At 45.2% G+C, this 22,282-nt stretch overlaps 1 protein-coding gene across 5 annotated transcripts in view; it reads right to left on the bottom strand.

Moving 5' to 3' along the window:
- C8H6orf118 (chromosome 8 C6orf118 homolog) overlaps nucleotides 1–22,282 on the bottom strand; it is a 49,559-nt gene that overhangs the window by 20,472 nt on the left and 6,805 nt on the right. For 2 of the 5 annotated variants that reach the window (XM_060419316.1, XM_042253700.2), the window contains exons 4-10: nucleotides 19,145–19,204; nucleotides 17,620–17,744; nucleotides 16,618–16,676; nucleotides 12,905–13,086; nucleotides 10,386–10,439; nucleotides 9,792–9,853; nucleotides 8,064–8,188 (exon numbers count right to left, since the gene is read on the bottom strand). In XM_060419316.1, the coding sequence (XP_060275299.1) occupies nucleotides 8,131–8,188; nucleotides 9,792–9,853; nucleotides 10,386–10,439; nucleotides 12,905–13,086; nucleotides 16,618–16,676; nucleotides 17,620–17,744; nucleotides 19,145–19,204 (600 nt within the window). In that variant the 3' untranslated portion in view covers nucleotides 8,064–8,130. Of the gene's footprint in view, nucleotides 1–7,729; nucleotides 8,189–9,791; nucleotides 9,854–10,385; nucleotides 10,440–12,490; nucleotides 13,087–16,617; nucleotides 16,677–17,619; nucleotides 17,745–19,144; nucleotides 19,205–22,282 lie in introns of those variants that run through there. The other 3 variants (XM_060419318.1, XM_060419317.1, XM_060419319.1) reach the window with 3 other exon arrangements.

Below are 22,282 nucleotides of genomic sequence, written 5' to 3' on the forward strand. Positions count from 1 at the left end.
TTGGAGAAGACTCTTGAGAGTCCCTTGGATTGCAAGATCAAACCAGTCCATCCTATAGGAAATCAGTCCTGAATCTTCTTTGGAAGGACTGATGTTGAAGCTGAAGCTCCAATACTTTGGCCACCTGATGCAAAGAACTAACTCATTGGAAAAGACCCTGATGCTGGGAAAGACTGAGGGCAGGAGGAGAAGGGGAGCACAGAGGATGAGACGGTTGGATGGCATCACTGATGACATGAGTTTATGAATAAGCTCTGGGAGTTGGTGATGGACGGGGAAGCCTGGCGTGCTACAGTCCATGGGGTTACAAAGAGTCAGACACGACTGAGCAACTGAACTGAACTGAATAAAAGATCCTCTTATTTTGTGATACTAACTTATGTTGTGTTCTACCCCTTGAAAAGAGTTCTATTTTTTCCAGAGTCCTAACTGATTATTCTCACAAACACAAATTCTCATAAAATCCAAGTAAAGTATCAGTGGAACCAAGATCTCGAGTGGATGAACAATCACTTCTTGCATCAGCTCAGAGCCTACGCCGGGTCTGCCCTGCAGGCTGAGGGGAGAAAGGGCTTTGGTTGTGCATAAATACAGGCTGATACTAACACTTACTGAGCATTTATTTACTTTAGTCCAAGCAGCACGTTAGTGCTCAACCTGTATTTCCCCACTTCATCCCCAAACAACGATACGATGGAAGGATTGTCACTGCTGCCGTTTCACAGATGCAGAAACTCCGAAAGGTGCAGCCGTTGGTTCTGGCCACATTGGGAAGCATGGCCACCCCTGCTGACCGCCTGCAGAGCCCGATGCTGGATGAGACTCCCCAGGCCCCTCGATCCCGACAAGACGGGCCAGATCCTTTCCTTGGAGGTCACCTTGGGCTCCTTTCACGGTGGTCTCCCTACAAGATGCCCTCCTTTGGAGGTCCAGCGATGGCTCCCTCTCCTCATCTCTTGGTTCACGGTGCTACGCCTTGAAAGTGCCAGTCCGGAGTGACTGTCCCAGCCTTATCAGTCCCCAACCCCAGCACCTCTGTTCCCAGCTTATCCTGTTCTGCCCCGGCCTCGCTCCTGAAACCTCAGGCTCTCTTGCAACCAGAGTTCGAGCATCCACCCAATTCCATCCCGTGATTTCTGGTGGGAAGTCTGCTGATAGCTCCTGGGAAAGATTTTCCTCCCTGATACAAAAGCCAGTGCGGAATAACATGAAGTGTATCTCTTCTTTGGCCAATTTACCACGAGGGAAGAAATTTAAATGTTAAGCCGAAACACTAGGGCAACAGAACCATGGACAGAATTTGGATACCCGAGGACATTGTAAAGCCGTTGGATCAGATCCAAACTGCCTGCCTCTGGGCTTCCTGATATTTGAAATAATCTATTCATTGGTGCTTATTAGCTTATTGTGGAATAACTTCAGGTTCACTTAAAAATTGTAAAGGATGTACAGAGAGCTCCTAAGGGTTAGGACCTCAGCCAGGTTCCCCCAGTGTTAGCATGCTTTGTGACGATGGTGCACCCATGAAAGCTGTGAAATGGACTCTGTCCCCCACTGGCATCTAAGCCACCAGCTCTGACTGGGCCTCACCAGGCTCTCCACCGCCGTCCTTGTCTTGCTCCAGGGCCCCATCCAGAATTGCACGCTGTTTCTTACTTTTTGTTTCATGCTTTCTGTGGCCTCAGACTAAAACACGTCTTTGCTGCCCAGCTCATGGAGGCGGTCTCCGTGTTCCCTCTGGCAGCTTATTGGTCAGGCTTTCTGCCAAGTGCAAGCCCGTCTCTACCTGATTTTCTTGATCGTGTGAAGTGGGACTTGAGACAGCGCTCGCCCCTGGCGTGAATGCTAAGTCACTTCAGTCGTGTCCACCTCCTTGTGACCCCGTGGACTGTAGCTCTCCAGGCTCCTCTGTCCATGGGCTTTCCCAGGCAAGAATTCTAGTGGGCTGCCATACGCAACCCAGGGGATCTACCCGACCCAGGGTTGGAGCTTGGGTCTCTTCCATCTCCTGCGTTGGAAGGCAGACTCTTTACCGCTGAGCCGCCTGGGAAGCCCATATATGCATATGCATCTATTCTTTTCTGGATTCTTTTCCCATATAGCTTATTAGGAATATTGAGTAGAGTTCCCTGTGCTTTGCAGTATCCCCTTGTTGGTCATCTAGTTTATATATTTTATATATAGTAACATGTATGTGTTAATCCCAACCTCCTGTTTATCCCTCCCCCAACATTTCCCCTGTGGTAACCAGAAGTTTGTTTCCAAAATCCATGAGTCCATTTCTGTTCTTGTGAACAAGTTCATGCGTATCATTTTTCACAATTAGACTGTCTTCTGCCAGGCAGGAGTGAAGGCCAGTGGCAGAGAGTGAGGCCACAGGGAAGAAGCGTGGGCCACACAGATACGCTGCAGGGAGTGACAAGGGAAAGTCTTTGAGTTGCTGACCCAAGCCAAGGTCCACTGTCTACAAAAGGCACAGGGTGGATCTTCACGGTGATACAAGTGACCTGATCTCCACAAGCAGCTAAGGATGTGGATTCACCTAAATGGACCACCTTGATGCCTGGGTCCCCAGCCACCTGCAGCTGAGACTTGCTATTCTCTTCTGTACAACGGAAAGGAATTGTAGCGTTTCTACAATTTTCTGCTTTCTACAAAAAGCAGGAAGGGCTTTTGAGAGGTTCTAATCGGCTCTAAGAACCATGAGAAGTTTGCATGCTGCCCCCTCCACCTTCAGAATGTTGGCACCTCTTTACAAGCTGATCCTCCAAAATTTCAGATGGAGCTGGTTATGCTCCAATCAACCATGTGGGGCAACCAGCTTGATCCCTCACGGTACCAACACATATCCACACAACTCACAACCCACTCAGGCAGGCACACGCCTTATAATTTCAACTTTCTTACTATTTAAAGTAGTACTAATAGTATACATCTTGTACACCATTGAGAAGTGAATAGGTTCTTGATTACTTAAAACCTGTAGCCCAGTTGTCAAATTGTTTATTCCAAACAGAAATCAATGCTTTGTACTTGCTGAATGCTATCCAAGATGCCATGTGCCAAGTTACACAGAATTCAGATGAAAAGCCCATAAAACAAATGGGCATGACATAAATGGGTAGCCAATGAGCAATAAAAAGTAGTTATTGAGTATCAGCTATGTGCCAGAAAATGCACAGAAGGGAAAAAAGAAAGACAGCTAACACACATATTCTAAGAGGCTTCATCCTATTAATAAGAAGACATTTAAATGGTGAGATAAAATGTATTTTTAAAAGCCCAAGTAAGATTTTTTTTAATTAAAAACTCATAATTCCCTCCCACCCCACTGTCCTCCAACCAGAGCCCCCCGGCAGCCACTTCTCGTGCTCAGACAGAAACCCTCCAAGGGGCCTTTGGTTTCCTGCCCTTTCTCCAGCCTCCCATCCTATCAGCAAATCCTGCCATTTCCACTTCAAATCTGCTCCAAGTCTGCTTTTCTCTACCCCCATTTCTAGCACCTCTGAGCACTTCTCACCGTCCCCAAGGTTCCTGGCTAGCTCCGTATCACCTCCAGCCCATATTCCTGGAAAACTCTCCTCCTGGGCTCTCTGCATAGGAGTTTTCTGCCCTGGGGCCTGTATCAATCTCCATTCTCCAGGGGAAAGTCCCAGGAGGATATGCAGGTTAAAATAAATCTTTAAAGAAATTGGCTTATGGCATGTGGGGGCTGGCAAGCTTGAACTCTCTAGGACCGGCCAGCAGGCTAGACACATGCAGGAGGAGACCATGCCCTCTAGAGGCAGAACTTGCTTGCAGGGAAACCTCAGTTTTGGCTCTTCGGGCCTTCCTTCAACTGATTGGATGAGGCCCACCCACATTAGGGAAGGTGATTACCGTTAATTCAAGTCAACTAACTGAAGACTCTTGAAAGTCCCTTGGACTTCAGAGAGATCCAACCAGTCCATCCTAAAGGAAATCAACCCAGACTATTCACTGCAAGGAATGACGCTGAAGCTGCAGCTCCAATAATTTTGCCACCTGATGCAAACAGCCAACTCCTTGGAAAATACCCTGATGCTGGGAAAAATTAAGGGCAGGAGGAGAAGGGGATGACAGAGGATGAGATAGTTGGATGGCATCACCAACTCAATGGACTTTAATTCAAGAAAACTCCACATACAGGGTTATCGTTACCGTCTTTCTAAATTCCATATATATGTGTTATTATACTGTATTGGTGTTTTTCTTTCTGGCTTACTTCACTCTGTATAACAGGCTCCAGTTTCATCCACCTCATTAGAACTGATTCAAATGTATTCTTTTTAATGGCTGAGTAATACTTCATTGTGTATATGTACCACAGCTTTCTTATCCATTCATCTGCTGATGGACATCTTGGACTCCGTGGGAGAGGGTGAGGGTGGGATGATTTGGGAGGATGGCATTGAAACATGTATAATATCATATAAGAAACGAATCGCCAGTCCAGGTTCGAAGCAGGATACAGGATGCTTGGGGCTGGTGCACTGGGACGACCCAGAGCGATGGTATGGGGAGGGAGGTGGGAGGGGGGTTCAGGATGGGGAACACGTGTACACCCGTGGCGGATTCATGTTGATGTGTGGCAAAACCAATACGATATTGTAAAGTAATTAGCCTCCAACTAAAATAAATTAAAAAAAAAGAAAACTCCGGGAGACAGTGGAGGACAGAGGAGCCTGGCATGCTGCAGTCCATGGGGTTGCAAACAGTCAGACACGACTTAGTGACTGAACAACAAAAACCAGCTGTAGAGGTTAACCCCATCTACCTCATACCTTCACACCAGCACCTCGATGGTATTTGAGTAAATCCCTGGGTGCTCTGTTTCAACTAGACTGACCCATAAGACTCACCATCCAAGCCCCTTACGCAGGAGGCAGACTGGTCCTGTCTCCTCTGCTCTCACCCCCAGTGACTGCCCGTCGCCCCCCAAGAGAAGCGCCGCCCCGACCTCAGCGTCTCTCCCTGCCCCCTCCTTTCTGCTGTAGTGTCACCCTCAATATGCCCGTTCTTGAGACAGCACCATGAGCAGTACTGGTTGGACATCTGCTGCACCCTGAAGCCCCACAGCCTTCTGCTCCCAGGGCCTTTGCACATGCCCTCCTGCTGTCTAGAAGCCCCCCAGACACGGATATGATTCCCCCGCTTCCTTAGGGCATCTCTCCAGCATGTTAGGAGGCAGAGCTCCCCTCACCAGCTGTGAAACAGCGTCCTCCTCACCACCCTGCACACCCTCTGCTTCCCCGGCTTTACTTTCGCTCATAGCAGTAAGTGCCAGCTGACATCGTCACCAATTTGCTGGTTGGTTTGTCTGCCCCCTCCACAACGCAAGCTCCAGGACTCCAGGGGCCTGGCATGTGGCGTCCACAGCTGTGTCTCCACCACTGAGGACAACGCTCAGCAAGCAGTATGTCTTCAACAAATGTGAGTAATGAATGAGTCAGCAATCATAACCCCAGTAATGGGCTAGTTACAAAGAGGTGAAATGGGGGTCCTTGTCTATGGCTGATGAGAGTTTAATTTGTTACAACCACAGTACAGTTTCACAATCTGGATATTTTGACAAATCTAGAAGAAAATTAATGCATATGTCATTTTACACAGAAACCTACTTACACAGAAATTGACTTTGAATAGTTTCAGAAATTACAGTCTCAAATAAAGTTTGTTCATTAAAGTTGCAAATATCCATTTCATTGAAAAGAAAATTTTGAGAACAAGCTAAATAGCCAATAATCCACAAGGAAATAGTTATATTAATTAAGATATAGCCACAACTTAGAATATGATGTAGCTATTCAAAAATAAAGCAGATTGTCATTTTCTTACTTAAAATGATGATTCTAATATAATGTCAAATAATGACAAATTTCAAAGCTATTATAAGTTGATCTAATTTAGTTAAACCATATGCTGCTGCTGCTGCTGCTAAGTTGCTTCAGTCGTGTCCGACTCTGTGCGACCCTATAAATAGCAGCCCACCAGGCTCCCCAGTCCCTGGGATTCTCCAGGCAAGAACACTGGAGTGGGTTGCCATTTCCTCCTCCAAGCTAAACTATATAGGCGCCTATTAACTTATAGTTATAATTTATTGTTAATTAGTAATACAAGTGCACAAACGTTTTTGTTGTTTACTCGCTAGGTCATGCCCCGCACTTGGCAACCCCAGGGGCTGTAGCCCTCCAGGCTTCTCTGTCCGTGGGATCTCCCAGGCAAGAATACTGGAGTGGGCAGCCATTCCCTTCTCCAGGGGGATCTTCCTGACCCAGGGACCCAGCCTGGGTCTCCTGCATTGGCAGGCGGATTCTCTACCACGGAGCCACCAGGGAGGCCTGCGCACAGCTTGCTATATGGATGGACATCCACATCAAATGCAAGACACACAGAAAGAGCCCCAGAAGGCCATCCCTTGAGTCAGCATCACGAGTATCTTTGGGAGACAGAGTTTCTTGGGATGATAGCACGTTCCATATAAATATTTATAGTCAAGATAAAGGTTTAAAACTACACAGACAAAACCAAGATTCTGGTCACTTCCAACAGGCAAGGTAGACCCATGTGCAGACAGTGGTCTAGAATACTGCCTTTCATGACAGTACAGTGAATACGTTTTGCCTACAAGGTTTTACCACTTCGCATGGTGAAACCACGGAAGCCACCCAGTGTGGACGCTTGTGTGGCACAGGGTTTGAAGTGTGGTGGAGATGCGCCTCCCAGCTGCCCCTGGCCATGCAAGCACACGCTCCTGAGGACTGCGGCAGGCGGGCTGCGGAGGATGGGAGAGCTCGGGAGGCACGCGCCTGGCAAAGCGCCTGCCAGGAGGGAATCCACTCAGGGACATGGGAGAGATGCCTTCTCCTGCTCCCAGGAACACGTGGGGCATATGACAGGCTGAGATGCTCTTTCAATAGCAACGCACAGGAACTTGAAGCTTAATTCTCGGGTGATCTGTAGGAGAAAGGGACCTGGGGACCATGGTTTACGTGTACTAAAAGCAGAGTGTGGCCACTGTCTCTATTCACAAACACCAGCACACCTGGCTCACCCTGGCGCGACCCCGCCATCCCCTTCTGGACCCCAGTGGCCACTTTCAGGAAACAACTGATTCGCCTGCTCCTCCCTCACCTCAAACTTATGCTGAGTGCATCCTCCGTTTTAGGACTCCAGCTTCTGTCTGAGTCTCATTCTCTTTCAAAGCCCAGCATTCCAGAAGCATCTCTGATGGACCCTCCTGGCATCACCTGGACCCTGGAGACCTTGAACTTGGGGCAACTGCTGTGCTTCCTCTAGCCTAACGTGGGACTTGGACATTGACGCTTTATGTAAAAAAATCTATGTCACCCGATACATCTAAGCTAAGATTAAAACCCTCGTGTTCATACTCATCACTTACCTTTGACCTTCAAGACAGCCAAAGATCAATCAAAGAAACTGGACTTGCATTGACTCTAAGCGCTCAGACCATAGTATAGGCAAAGCACGGATGAACACAAACTCCAACTCACTCAGTTGTCGTGAGAAACTGGACTTGCATTGACTCTAAGCGCTCAGACTATATTACAGGCAAAGCACGGATAAACACAAACTCCAACTCAAGCAGTTGTCGTGAAGGTCAAAATCAGGTAAGAGGTGCAGTGTAAAGAGCCAGGCCAGTTTTGTAACACTGGTGAAACACTGTATAATTCACAATCAGTAAAGACGATTTAATTAAAAGGAGATTTATTACACAACTACTGCATTTTGTTAAATGTTTACACTTAAGCTTGCATTGGCAAGTAAGAAATAAGTTTAATCTATGTTGCAGCAGTACTGAATTTCCTATTCCTATCAAATAATTGAAAGTATTTTTCTTCCTGGAGAAAGTTATTGAATGAAAGCAGAACAGAGCTGCTATTGTTACGGACATGCATACAAAGTAAAATGAATCACGTGAATACATGCATTTAATTCAATATCTTGAGAAGAATACGAAGACCGCATTCACATTATTGGAGATTAAAACTGACAAAGTGAAATGTATCTTCTTTAACGGATACCTTTAAAAACACCCACATTGCGTGTCCGTGGTGGTTGTGGATTTTCATAGGCCATTCTTCCAGTCGCTTAAGAGATATCGGTCTCTTTCAATTTTGCAAATTCTTTAATAAATTCCCAGAGGTTCCTTAAAATATAAAACAGATGAGTACAATGGGTTAGAGAAAAAGTACGTGAATCATAAAAGAAAACTTCAAAACAAACATCCATTAAAACACATTTACTTAAACACTCATAGTAAGACTTGCAACGCTCCACTTCCATTTTAAAGGGTATTTGTCATAGATGTTTGGCCTTGGGTGTGGCAAAGCTTCTCTGCATGTGGGCCTGGGCCTCTGCAACACTTTCCAGGCCAAGTAGTTCATGCCGCAGAGGTGGGTTTACCTTAACGACGCTGCTGCTCTTAGACACTCAGTCATGTCCCGATTCTTTGTGACTCAATGGAGTATAGTCTGCCAGGCTCCTCTGTCCATGCGGATTCTCCAGGCAAGAATATTGGAGTGGGTTGCCATGCCCTCCTCCATAGGAACTTCCCAACCCAGTGATCAAACCCAGGTCTCCCGCATTGCAGGTGGATTCTTTACCGTCTGAGCCATGGTATCAGGTGAGTTCATTCTCATTCACAAAGCTCTGGAGGATCCTTCCAAAGGTTGTGTTTGCATTTCCGTGTTCTTTTCCATTGAGAACACGCGACATAATGCAAGGCCTCCCAGAACCTGATCTCCCTGCGTGGTTCAACCAGCACCCAGCCTGACGCCGTTTCTCCTTTCTTTAACATGTAAGCTGGCAAGTCTGATGGCCCATTTTCTGACTCTTTTGCAGCTAAGAGTCACCTTGGTGCCCAGTGAGATACAGTGGAAGTCCCTGGGGCGGGCTTTCCTACCTAAATCCAATGGAACAGACTCACCGTGGGATGCCAGCTATCCTGCGGTTCCCCACTTCCTTCCCCCTGGGACAGGGACCCAGTGCCTAACGACAGCCTTGCGGCCACCCTGAGGCCACCACCCAAAGGCAGCAGGGAAGGAAAAGAGCCCCGGCTCCTCGATTCCACTGAACATGTACCACCACCAACTAAATGTCTTTTTACTTGTTGATGCAATAAGCTTTTCCCATATTTAAACTTTCAGTGGTTTTTCCAGCCGTCTCAAATCCCAAGGGCTGAATGATGGCATCAACTCAGAGCAAGTTAACTCCGTAAAATCTAAACTTATATAAGAGATAATAATAGTCAGCATTTGATTTTTAAATTAAATCTTTCAGACTAATATATGTATAGGTTTTCTCCTGTACCAGCTACATGAAAATTTATCATGTATTTAGTATCACTAAAGGCATGCAATTTGAGAAAAGAAAGCCACCCACAGCCACACACCTCCCCGCTTTCCTGATCCTTCCCTTTGAGGAACCACCTTCAACTCTTCAGCTTTTTCCAAAAAAAAAACCTATATTTCTATATTGCTAAATAATATATATGATGGAAATTTAAACCTTGGATCAAGCATTCTTAAGCAAAGGAAAAGATGTAGCATATATAATGTGTGTGAAGTTAACACTCAGGAACCCAAAGACTTCAGAAATATTGCCCGGGTCATCTACTTGTAAATGGATGTCAGGTCATCTGCTTGTAATGGACAAAAGGTCCTGGACAAAAAGCACTGCCTAGGTCATCTGCTTGTCATGGCTCCAGCACCAGCTCATGGCCGCTGCTCCGCCGGCGCTCCGATACTCACTGCTGCTCGCCCTCTCTCAGCTTGCTCTTCCACATGACCTGCTTCACGTAGTTCACAACAAACTGCCAAGAATTAAAAATCACTTGGTCACATGCAACAGCATGGTACTGGCCGCGGGTAACATCAGCAATGTTGCCAATTGCATCCAAATACATTACCGCGTCTAGAATCAGGCATAGCATGCTAATTGATGGCAAATATAATGCAGAGAGGTGCACGTGGGTAATCAAGGTGGCACTGCAACCTATTAAGCCGCAAATTGTTACCGTGCATGTTGGAGGGCTATCATGAGAGGCATGAAGGGAGCCGTGGCCTTCATAAGCTCATGATAATTCTTTATTACGAGTGGTGGGTGAGAGAAATGGTCGATTCTGAAGGACACATTCAACTATTAAAGGTAGAACATTTTCATTAATGTATTAGCTTACACCTGTCCAGGTTTAAGCTAAGGTCCGCATAGTGAGACATTCCTGCCATGAGAGAACACCACCGTTTACAAGGATTATGCATACACTTCCATACTTGATTTATCACATAGCACAAGAAGGCACTAGCAGAAATATTTCTATTGAGAAGCAGACTCTAAAAACTTACTTGAATTTTCTTCACTAAAATTTTATTTGCTGTTTCCAACTTTATAGTTTCAGTCTAAAGGAAAAATGGTTTTAAAAGAAAGACAAGTGGTTAACAATATTTGTTAAGTATTTTTCACCATTTATGGAACAAAAAGTATTCTGTGAATGCTATTACTTTAATTTAAAAGTATCCAATAGCACACGACTCAGAAACAATGGACACACAAAGCATGACTTGAAGGCTGGGCAGTGAGAGAGGAAAACCCTGGCCCTCTGGTCAGAAAGCGGAGGAGGTGGAGCTTGATGTTGCAAACACTAGGGAGTTTTAGGGGAGTGCCAAAGTAGGTGCATTCCAAATATTTTTGGAACTAATAATGGAATTTTTAAAGATAGCTGGATACAATATAAAAATACAAATATCAATAAGTCATGTATATATGGACATCACTGATTGTAAACTGTAAAGTTAAGAAAAAAATTTTGGGGAGGTTTCCATTCACAATAGCAACAGATACCAAAAAGTCACGAAACAAAAGTGACAAAAAATCTTTAAGACCAATGCATTAAAATAAATATAAAGTGATCCTAGATGGAGTGTTAATATTGTAAAGCTGTCATTTCTCCCCAAATGAATCTATAAATTCATTAGAAGCACAATAGAAAAACCAAGAGAATTTACTACTGAAACTGAAAAATTAGTTAATATTATAAATGAGAATATTCAAGATAATTGTGAACAAAATGATGATGAGGAAGGGATGAAAAGGTTTGCTCCTCCAGAGACGCATCATAATGGAAAGCATTTGCGATTATCAGCATATCAAGAGGCTTAGGGAGTTGGGCTGACTTTGCATCCTAATTCTACCACTTGCTCACTGTAAGCTTGATCAAGTTACTGAGCATATGTGTGCCTTGGTTTCCCCATATGAAAAAGGGGGTTAATAAATGCATCTATCTTTTGGGGTTGTTTGGAATTAAATGAAATAGTATTTTTGTATTATTTACAGCAATATCTGTGCATCATAAACCTGTGATACATTTAGTTATTTTTTCTTCTGGTTAGAAATAACATTTCAAATCCAGACCCAGAAATCAGTTATCTAATAGGATAATAAATGCATTTCTATTATATCCTTCAGTATTTGAATTAAGGAGCCAAATATAAATAACAAATATTTAAAGTAATATAAATTATTGATATGGAATCCTTATATAGAATCTTCTATTTCCCAGGTTTAAAAGAGGTTTCCATTTTGAAAGCAAAGTTTACACAATTTTGCATTATAGCGTGCTCAGAACACATAAAGTTGTAACTGGTTTTTGCTGTTTACACATTCAATTATAAAATAGTGTTTCTTTTTAGGACATTATTAAGTTTAAAAAATGGGGGCAGACTCTCAGTGAAAACACAGAAAGAAATCTGACCAGATTATTTTCAAAGAGAGACAAGAGAATCCAAAGCAAGTTTGGACCACCACCACCTTCCTATAATTAGGCTTTAAAAATAAAGTAGGGTTGGGAAAATATACGAAACTCTATAACCAGGAGAAAAAAGGATAATCACATATGCCTTACAAACTCTATAAGTAGAAGTTATATTAAGATTTTGCGCAATTAAAAATAGGTTATAACCTAAGAAGTAGGCCATCATAGCATTTCAAAACATTAGATCATAATACACATAATAATTTATGTATATCAAGATCATGACAAGATCATAATTTTATTGTTATCAAGAAAATGGTTAGCAACAGTTGTTCAAGTCTAATACAGCAGGTCCTCAATGGCAGCAACTAATCCTATCTTCTAGCATAATGTGCAACTAATTGTACACATAACCATGGGGTCAATGTGGCTCAATAGAAATTATAAGGACTTTGGGCCCCAGAAGAATTAAGCTGAATCCCAGCTTTGCCACCTCTGACTCGTGCCATATTGGGTGGGTCATTTAGCTTCTCTAGGCTTCAGATTAAACTACTTAGCAAACACTGGCCATTAAATGATGTCGGTCATTATCTTTACGACAAGCGTTTTCCATATAAAATTGCTAATTTCTAAGAGATGTCAATTGGGCTGAAAGAGATTCAGTCTGACCCTTAATAGAGCTCTACAGATCTTTCTCACCTTCACTTTTGTTGTTTCAGCTATGCACACATACAGGCTCAGTCGCTCAGTCGTGTCTGACTCTTCGCGACCCCATGGACTGTAGCCCTCCAGGCTCCTCTGTCCATGGGATTCTCCAGGCAAGAGTACTGGAGGGGGTTGCCATGTCTTCTTCCAGGGGATCTGGTCGACCCAAGGGGATCTATGTCTCCTGCGTTGGCAGGCAGGTTCTCTACAGCTAGCGCCACCTGGGAAGACCTAGTTTAGCTACTTCTCTTAATCATTCTCATCATTTGCTACAAAGTGGTTGAAATGAGAATATGTTTAGCCCAAGTGTTACATTTTGCCTCTATTGAAAGTCAAATCACTTCATATGTTTGCCAAGGTCTTCTAGCAAAATAATAAGATAGACACTGAAAAAAACAATTTGCATACCTCTAAGCTCTTGATCTTACTTTCAGTGATTTGCAGTATTCCAGTATGAACAAAGCCTGTTTTAATTAGTCTTTCAAGAGCTTGAATCTCATCCCATTTATGAAGTACTTCACACCTCTTTTTTTCAACCTTCTCAATAAGAGTAAGGTTCTCCTCCTTCATGACCTTTTTCTCAGGTGATTCTGGAATATTTTTTTAAAAACAACATATTCTGTGTTTAATGCCTTAATTCTTATTAGTAACATTATGTATTAACAATATAAAGCACATTGTATATAGTTATAAAATATAATGTAATTCAAACTTCAATCACGTCAATAAAGATTATGAGCCAATTTAAGTATATATGTTTCACTGCCTTAGTGTACATATATATTTTTCTATCTTTTCCTACTAAAAATATAAACAGTAAAAGCAAGGATAGCAACTGAAATAAAAGGGAAATAAATGATCAGACCCAAGAATGGGGTGTCGCTCTTGTAACTCATTTATATCCTCCATGAGTCTATCGAGTACCTAGCCAGTATGGGCAAGGCACAAGGATGACTTTGCTGCAGGCGTGGGACTAAGGCGAGAGCAGGACGCACAGGAGTCAGGTGACCGGGAGAGCGTGAGAAGCAGGCAGAGGGGCAGAGCTGACGCCTTCCAGAAGAGGGAATTTACACTGTACAGTAGGGGCGCTGAGGGCCAGGGGAGAAGCAGAAAATCAGAACACTAGCGAGGAGCAGGCGGCAGATCAGAAAAGGTCTTCTAGCTCACGAGAAGAAACCAGTCAAACCTGGGTGAACAGGTCTGAAGCCAGCCTGGCCACTTACAACAAGCCATGTTGTAGCTGAGGGGCAGAGAGTGAGGATGCTGCCACTGGTACCCCAACTTAAGCCTCCATGTGTCTGGAGATGCCATTCATTGAAACTTCCAAGGACAGTAAATTCAGAGAGGAAACCTTCACCTTGGACTTGCTGAGTTGACACTCAGGTGCCATGAGCAGTAGGCAGTGGCATATACAGACCATAAGCCTGAAAAAGCTGTTTTAGCAGGAAAGAGATCTAGAATCAAAGATGTGTGCACTGAGCCAAACCATGCTGAGCTCCAGCAAAGATCGGTGTTTAAGGAGCCGAGAGATGGAGACAGAAATAACTCAGGGGTAAGAATCCTCTGTTCTCAGCACAGGTAGGCTCTGAAGAATCGGAACACTTAATTCTTTGAGAAAGAACAGCTGCTTTTTTTCTTTTTTTTTAAATGGAAAAATGCCATTAGCAAGAGTGATCTTACCTGCTGATACACACCAAGTCACTGCTGTCATTCAAACTTGCCAAATTTGGAAGCAGGGAAAAGTGTGAAGGTGTATTTTGAAACTTGAGTGAATTAGTCCAGCAGACGCATGAGAAGCAAGCTTGCCGGAGCGGAGGCAGCCGTGCTTAAGCTTCTACGCGAGCTCTGAGAGAGCCAGCGAAAATGCCTCTGATTCCCATCTCGAGCCAAGCTGAAGCTCTCACCCGAAATAAGCATCTGGCAGCAAGGAACACAGAAGGCGCAGAGAGCAGCTCACCATGGCCCGACTGTGTCTTATCTGTCTACCTAAAGAGGAAGACTGTGGCATCAAAACAGGGGAAGTCCACAGAAAATGTGTTTGGCTGGAGAAGGCTCGGAAATGAGAAATCTTCAGAAAGAGAATCCAGGAGGATGCAGGCAGGATACCGGGTTTCTTTAACAGTGTTTGAACAGGTGTCAGAAACAGCTAGGACCAGATATTAAGAAAAGATTACTACAGGCCTAGAAAGTTGGTAACTTCTTTCTGCTTATTATTTTTATGAGCCTTTGCCATGTTGTTCTGTTACCGTTTAGCAATAAAGTTTTACATTTTAAAAAATGGTGGCCAGTTTTAAGAAATAGCAGGAGACAGAAGACCAGGGAGTTCCAGTCTCATCTTGCGACTTGTCTGGAGAGGAGCCAACACACGTCCCTTGCAGCACTGTTCACAACAGAAGGCATGCAGCAACCCCAGTGTGCATCAGCAGCGACAGAGGGGTGCAGTACCTGCAATCTCGCGTGGGCGTGTGCTGAGTCAGCTCAGTCGTGCCCCACTCTTTGCGACCCCATGGACTGTAGCCCGCCAAGCTCCTCTGTCCATGGGACTCTCCAGGCAAGAGTACTGGAGTGGGTTGCCATGCCCTCCTCCAAGGGATCTACCCAACCCAGGAACCAAAGCCGCCTCTCCTGCACTGCAGGTGGATTCTTATTTTCAATACATTTTTTAAAACATTAAACAAGAGTGAGCAGGACTGCAGATAGAGAAGGAATCCACCCACCTCTGAGCTCTAGAAGAATCACAAGACCAGGCCACCCGGAGACTCAAGCCACAAGAAACCCTTGAAAGATGCCCATCAGGCAAACCACACAGGCCTGGCTCATGGGAGGGCAGAAAGAACAGGGGAAGGAAAACGAAATCCTCTGGGGTCAGAACCTTTGAGGCCAAGTTTGCCGAAGAACCCAAGACCATTAGACTTGTGAGAACATCCTCAAAGATGCTGAGATGAAAGCGCGATTCTGCGTGAGTTAGTGCGTAACAAGCCTGGAGTGGAGCGGCACCCGACTAAGCCACAGGGTGAACTGCAGAGGTCAGTGAGACAGACAGTCACCTGAGCCTGTGTGGGGCATTGAATCCAGCTGTGAATGGTGTGCCCAGTTCTGAGATCATTTCTATTATTTCATTGACTGAGTAAATATTCACAAAATGTCATCAATTTCCCACAAACCGTGTGTCCCTCTTCACGAGTAATGATGGCAGGAGGAACCCACAGGCAGAGTGACCCCGCGGCACCAGGCCCTGTGTTCCTGCATCGTGTCGGATCCTCTTAATGGCGAGGGAAGCCCTGTCCTTGCCTCCACTGAACAGGCAGCAGTATCACGAAAGCAGTTCACGTGACAGCCTTGTGAGTAGGGTGCTGAGATGCGCACGTTGAGGTCCATTTGCAAGAGAGGGTGCCCCCACCTGGACAGAACCTCGTTGTCCAGAAAAGCTGACTCCTCTGATCCAAGAATAAAGACGCAAAGTGTCTGAAAACAAGACTGGACCATCCTCCTCGCTGTTACCCTGGAAACCACAGGCCACCGCAACACTTCCTCTATTTCCATCCCCCAGGGATGCCCTGGAGTATTCACAGCTCCCCCCTAAAATCCACTATGTATTTCAAGACACTTTCTCTAAAATAAACACATTTAGTTCTTCAACACTTCCTCAGCAGAGTTGATTCTCACATTTACACCATTGTGTCAAGGTTGTTAAAATCAATTTCAAGAATCTTGGTCATTCTCTCCACATAAGGTCCTGAATTCACTCAAAGTTTCACTAAAACCCATGAAGATCTTCCAGGAAAATGACGCGCACATGAGCTGTCTCTGATCACAGCAACTCGACAAGCAAACAGGCCCGAAGCGACAGAACCTGCGATGAACATCTTCACCCAGACAAGTCTCTCCAAGAGATCAACTACTTCCTTGTGCCTTTAAAGTACTTTAAACCACTTCAGATAAAAATGGAAACTCACTGAATTTCTAAAGAACTTGATGGGGGCAGGGGGAAGACAATGACCGCTCTGAAAAGCCTTTTCCAACTAGCAGCAGGAACCACCAGCAGGAAACCAGTCTTGAAGATCCCTCACGCGGAGGTCACGGCAAGCCTCGCTTCGGAAGACCGATCCCAGGGTACTTGCCTGCCCAGCTCCTCGCGGCCTCCAGCAGTACACGCTCCTGCTCCAGTTCACTTCTGAGCCTACGGTTTGGTAAAAATACATCATGATACGTTAGCACCCTGTTCATGACTTCCTCCCTTTCTCTCTCTTATATCACAGACTTAAAAACTGAGAAATAAGAACCGATCCTCTTAGCTTCTAACAATAAAAAGATGACTTGAAGATGTAGGTACAATGAGGCTGAATTAGTCAAGTTCAATAAACTAAAGTATACTTTCTCATCAAGAGCGCCTAAGCCACTAGTTAAAGGAGCTGGTCTTTTAGTGTCTATGGATGTTCCTTTGTGACTTGAATTCTTAAGAAGTAAGGACGAAAGGAAACTAGCCATTTTACACTCTTCAGTTCAGTTCAGTTCAGGCGCTCAGTGTGTCCAGCTCTTTGAGACCCCATGGACTGCCTCACACCAGGCTGCCCTGCCCATCACCAACTCCCGGAGTTCACTCAAACTCATGCCCATTGAGTCGGTGATGCCATCCAACCATCTCATCCTCTGTCATCCCCTTCTCCTCCCCACTTCAATCTTTCCCAGCATCAGGGTCTTTTCAAAAGAGTCAGTTCTTCACATCAGGTGGCCAAAGTATTGGAGTTTCAGCTTCAGCATCAGTCCTTCCAGTGAATATTGAGGACTGATCTCCTTTAGGATGGACAGGTTGGAACTCCTTGCAGTCCAAGGGACTCTCAAGAGTCTTCTGCAACACCACAGTTCAAAAGCATCAATTCTTTGGCTCTCAGCTTTCTTTATGGTCCAACTCTCACATCCATACACAACTACTGGAAAAACCGTAGCTTTGACTAGACGGACCTTTGCTGGCAGAGTAATGTCTCTGCTTTTCAATATACTGTCTAAGTTGGTCATAACTTTTCTTCCAAGGAGCACTTTACACTCTGAGACCAATAATGTAGTAATGCGGCCAATAATAGTAGTGTAACCCAGCACAGACCAGCCCCGGCCGCCCTCCCCACCTGTCGCTGTGGTCCAGGGCCGCTCTGACGGCAGTCACGAGCGCTCTCAGCTCCTCCCTGGCCCGCTCGACATCCGCCGTCTTCACCTTCCCCTTCTGCAGACTCTGGACCTGAGTCAGCAAAGACTGGGCAGGACAAGGCCAGAGTGGGTGAGAGAAACAGAGAACAAGGGCGAGAATTTTCTCTGTTAATACGGTGTGTTCAAGATGCCCAGGGTCAGATGCTAAGTAAAACAGGTAAACGGCGAGGATGGACGTGACGGGGGAATATTGGAGAAGGGATAAGTTGTCAGGTAAAGGTCTGGGCAAGGTGTTATATGTATATAATTTTGAGGCTTTATTTTCCTAAGAAATTAGAAAGTGGTGGGGAATTTCATTGCTGGTTTGTGTGGGGAGAGAAAACGCTGAATAAGACACTTCCTGAGTATATTATCAGCTCCATGAGTATTTCTCTAAATGTATTGAAAACAATATTAACTCAATGGCTATTTATGGCTGCAAAGTAATGATTCTCAAATGTGGTGAAACACAACTCTCGGGCTCATTGGATGACGGGCTGCCAAGTTTCCAGGAAGAAGGATCTGGAGCCCTGCCGGCCTGCGGACATTTTCATTCTGGTGCTTGATGGGGATGCGGGCAGATGTGGTCCTTAGTGACCCAGCCTCAGAAAGCAAAGAGCAAGGTAGACCCCCAACTGGAGCCTTTGCTTACACTTGCCGGAGAGAAGCTTTTTTCTGAAGCATGAATAGCTCAAGGCAAGGAAAACAATGAACGCGTGTGATTCCCAATTGAGTCAGAACTGCCCTCCCTATCAGGCCGTGATCTTTGTTTGTTTCATAGACAAAGTGAGACACTCTCCCTCCCAAGAGACAGGATTTTAAAACTTTATTGAAAATGTCAGCATTCACCTTAGCAACAGTGCCACAGTCTCTGAGCTGTGTGCGTGACAAAGTCATTGCTGCAGCCCATTTTCCTTCCCGAGCATCCACACACGTGACCTGAGCCCGGAGAGAAGCCCTGGAAGGTGTCACAGAGAATCCAAGGTCACCCCCTCTTTTAAGCAGTAACCTTCCTGCTCAGACACCGAAGTGTCAGCCTCCAGAGGGATGCTGGCTGGATACGCTGTAATCTGGAACTCACTAGAAAGACCTGGGTGCCACCTACTAAGTGGGGCACCATCAGTATGCGGGGACCTCAGCGAGCAGAGAGGCAGAGCCACGTCTGCAAAGCGAGCACAAGAGAGCGGCCACAGAGGACAAGCCTGCGCAGCCACCGAGAACCGGCGGCCAGAGGTGGCGGCCAAGTCAAGAGACATGTGCGCCTCCCCGGCCGCCCCTCGCTGCCGCCGGGGCAGAGGGCCAGTCCGTCATGGTGTCCTCACGGACATAAGGCCCTGCCTGTTAAAAGTACCTGCTGATCTAGATCATGTGGGCACAAACGGGGCTTCCGAAATTCAGGCTGTTTCCCCGAGCTCAGAAAATATGAAGACACGGGCTCTATTTAAGACATGCACGATTGATTGTTACCTTATACTGATCTGTGGGATGGTTCTTCAGAAGTAATAGTATGTAGAGTTCATATTCTTCCTATAGGAAAAAAAAAAAGAGAGAGAGAGAGAGAGAGAAGAAAAAAGAAAGAAAGGAAGGAAATGAGAAGGAAGGAAGGTGGGAGGGAGGGAGAAAGAAAAAAGATCCACTGGAAGTGTGTTCTGAGATTACTGTACAATGTAACTTTCTCTGTAACTGACACTCGGCTAAGGAGTGTCAGTTCAGAATATTTTTAAAAATATAATAACGCTCCTGCAATATATTAAATAACATACGCATGGAAATGTGCAAAATCCCACCATTTTTAAAGCACAATTGAGTATTGACTATTGCTGCTAACTGCTGCTAAATCAATTCAGTCTCGTCCGACTATGTGCGACCCCATAGATAGGCAGCCCACCAGGCTCCCCCGTCCCTGGGATTCTCCAGGCAAGAACACTGGAGTGGGTTGCCATTTCCTTCTCCAGTGCAGGAAAGTGAAAAGTGAAAGTGAAGTCACTCAGTCTTGTCCAGGCTACTCCATCCATGGAATTTTCCGGGCAGGAGTACTGGAGTGGGTTGCCATTGCCTTCTCCGGTATTGACTATTAGGACTCACAAAACACCTGGACACATGTGTAACACGTGACTTTCTGCCACTAGGGGGAGATGTAGATTTGGGCTTCCCTGATAGCTCAGTTGGTAAAGAAACCGCCTGCAATGTAGGAGATTTTGGTTCGATTCCTGGGTTGGGACGATCCCCTGGAGAAGGGAAAGGCTACCCACTCCAGTATTCTGACCTGGAGATTTCCATGGACAATATAGTCCATGGGGTCGCAAAGAGTCAGACATGACTAAGCCACTTTCCTTCACTTCAACCTGCAGAAAGCTTGAGTGCCAAAGAACGGATGCTTTTGAACTGTGGTGTTGGAGAAGACTCTTGAGAGTCCCTGGGACTGCTCGGAGATCCAACCTGTCCATCCTAAAGGAAATCAGTCCTGAATGTTCATTGGAAGGACTGATGCTGAAGCGGAAACTCCAATCCTTTGACCACCTGATGCGAAGAACCCACTCATTGGAAAAGACCCTGATGTTGGGAAAGATTGAAGGCAGGAGGAGAAGGGGACGACAGAGGATGAGATGGTTGGATGGCATCACTGACTCAATGAACATGAGTTTGAGCAAGCTCCAGGAGATGGTGAAGGATGGGAAGCCTGGCGTGCTGCACTTCATGGGGTCGCAAAGAGTCAGACACGGCTGAGCAACTGAACTGAACTGATCTGAACCTGCGAGAAGCAGAAGATATTAAGGAGGTGGCAAGAATACACAGAACAACTGTACCGAAAAGATCTTCACGACCCGGATAACCACGATGGTGTGATCACCCACCTAGAGCCAGACATCCTGGAATGTGAAGTCAAGTGGGCCTTCGGAAGCATCACTACGAACAAAGCTAGTGGAGGTGATGAAATTCCAGCTGAGCTATTTCAAATCCTAAAAGATGATGCTGTGAAAGTGCTGCACTCAATATGCCAGCAAATTTGGAAAACTCAGCATTGGCCACAGGACTGGAAAATGTCAGTTTTCATTCCAATCCCAAAGAAAGGCAATGCCAAAGAATGCTCACACTACCGCACAATTGCACTCATCTCACATGCTAGCAAAGAAATGCTCAAAATTCTCCAAGCCAGGCTTCAACAATATGTGAACCAAGAACTTTCAGATGTTCAAGCAGGACTTAGAAAAGGCAGAGGAACCAGAGTTCACATCTGCTGGATCATAGAAAAAGCAAAGGAATTCCAGAAAAATATCTACTTCTGCTTTATTGAATATGCTAAAGCCTTTGACTGTGTGGATCACAACAAACTGTAGAAAATTCTTAAAGAAATGGGAATGCCAGACCACCTGACCTGCCTCCTGAGAAACCTGTGTGCAGGTCAGGGGGCCACAGTTAGAACCAGACATGGAATAATGGACTTTTTCCAAGTTGGAAAAGGAGTGCGTCAAGGCTGTATATTGTCACCCTGCTTGTTTAACTTATATGCAGGGTACATCATGTGAAATGCCACAGTGGATGAAGCTCAAGCTGGAATCAAGTTTGCTGCAAGAAATATCAATAACCTCAGATATGCATATGACATTACCCTTATGGCAGAAAGCGAAGAGGAACTAAAGAGCCTCTTGATGAAGGTGAAAGAGGAGAGAAAAAAGCTAGCTTAAAATTGAACATTCAAAAAAACAAAGATCAGGGCATCTTGTCCCATCACTTCATGGCAAATAGATGGGGAAACAATGGAAACAGTGACAGACTTTATTTTCCTGGGCTCCCAAATCACTGCAAATGGTGGCTGCAGCCATGAAATTAAAAGACACTTGCTCCTTGGAAGAAAAGACGCAACAAAACTAGACAGTGTATTAAAAAGCAGAGACATTACTTTGCTGACAAAGATCCGTATAATCAAAGCTATTGTTTTACCAGTAACCATGTATACATGTGAGAGTTGGACCATAAGGAAAGCTGAGCACCAAAGAATTGATGCTTTTGAACTGTGATGCTGGTGAAGATTCTTGAGCCACCCTTGGACAGCAAGGAGATCAAACCAGTCCATCCTAAAGGAAATCAGTCCTGAGTATTCATTGGAAGAGCTGATGCTGGAACTGAAACTCCAATACTTTGGCCACCTGATGGGAAGAGCTGACTCCTTGGAAAAGACCCTGATGATGGGAAAGATTGAACGCAGGAGGAGAAAGGGATGACAGAGGATGAGATGGCTGGATGGAATCACCAACTCAGTGGACATAAGTTTGAGCAAGCTCCAGGAGCTGGTGGAGGACAGGAAGCCTGGCATGGGGTCCATGGAATCGCAAAGAATCGGACATGACTGAGCAACTGAACAAGTACAACAAACTTCCTAGAGATGAATGCTCCAGGGATGGAGACAGGTCACCATATCCAGCTTTTACGCCTTGCTTACATTTGGAAATGGACAATAGCAGACCCTTCAAGCAACCTGATTCCAACTCAGCTCTGATATGATGGTCACTTTCAGCAGGAAATGACAACAAACTTAAAACTCCATCCAGATGCATTTAAAAGTACGTATGGATAGCTTTAGAAGTTTCTGTGTACATTTATGTG

Source organism: Ovis aries, chromosome 8, assembly GCF_016772045.2.
Source record: "Ovis aries strain OAR_USU_Benz2616 breed Rambouillet chromosome 8, ARS-UI_Ramb_v3.0, whole genome shotgun sequence".
Taxonomy (NCBI): domain Eukaryota; kingdom Metazoa; phylum Chordata; class Mammalia; order Artiodactyla; family Bovidae; genus Ovis; species Ovis aries.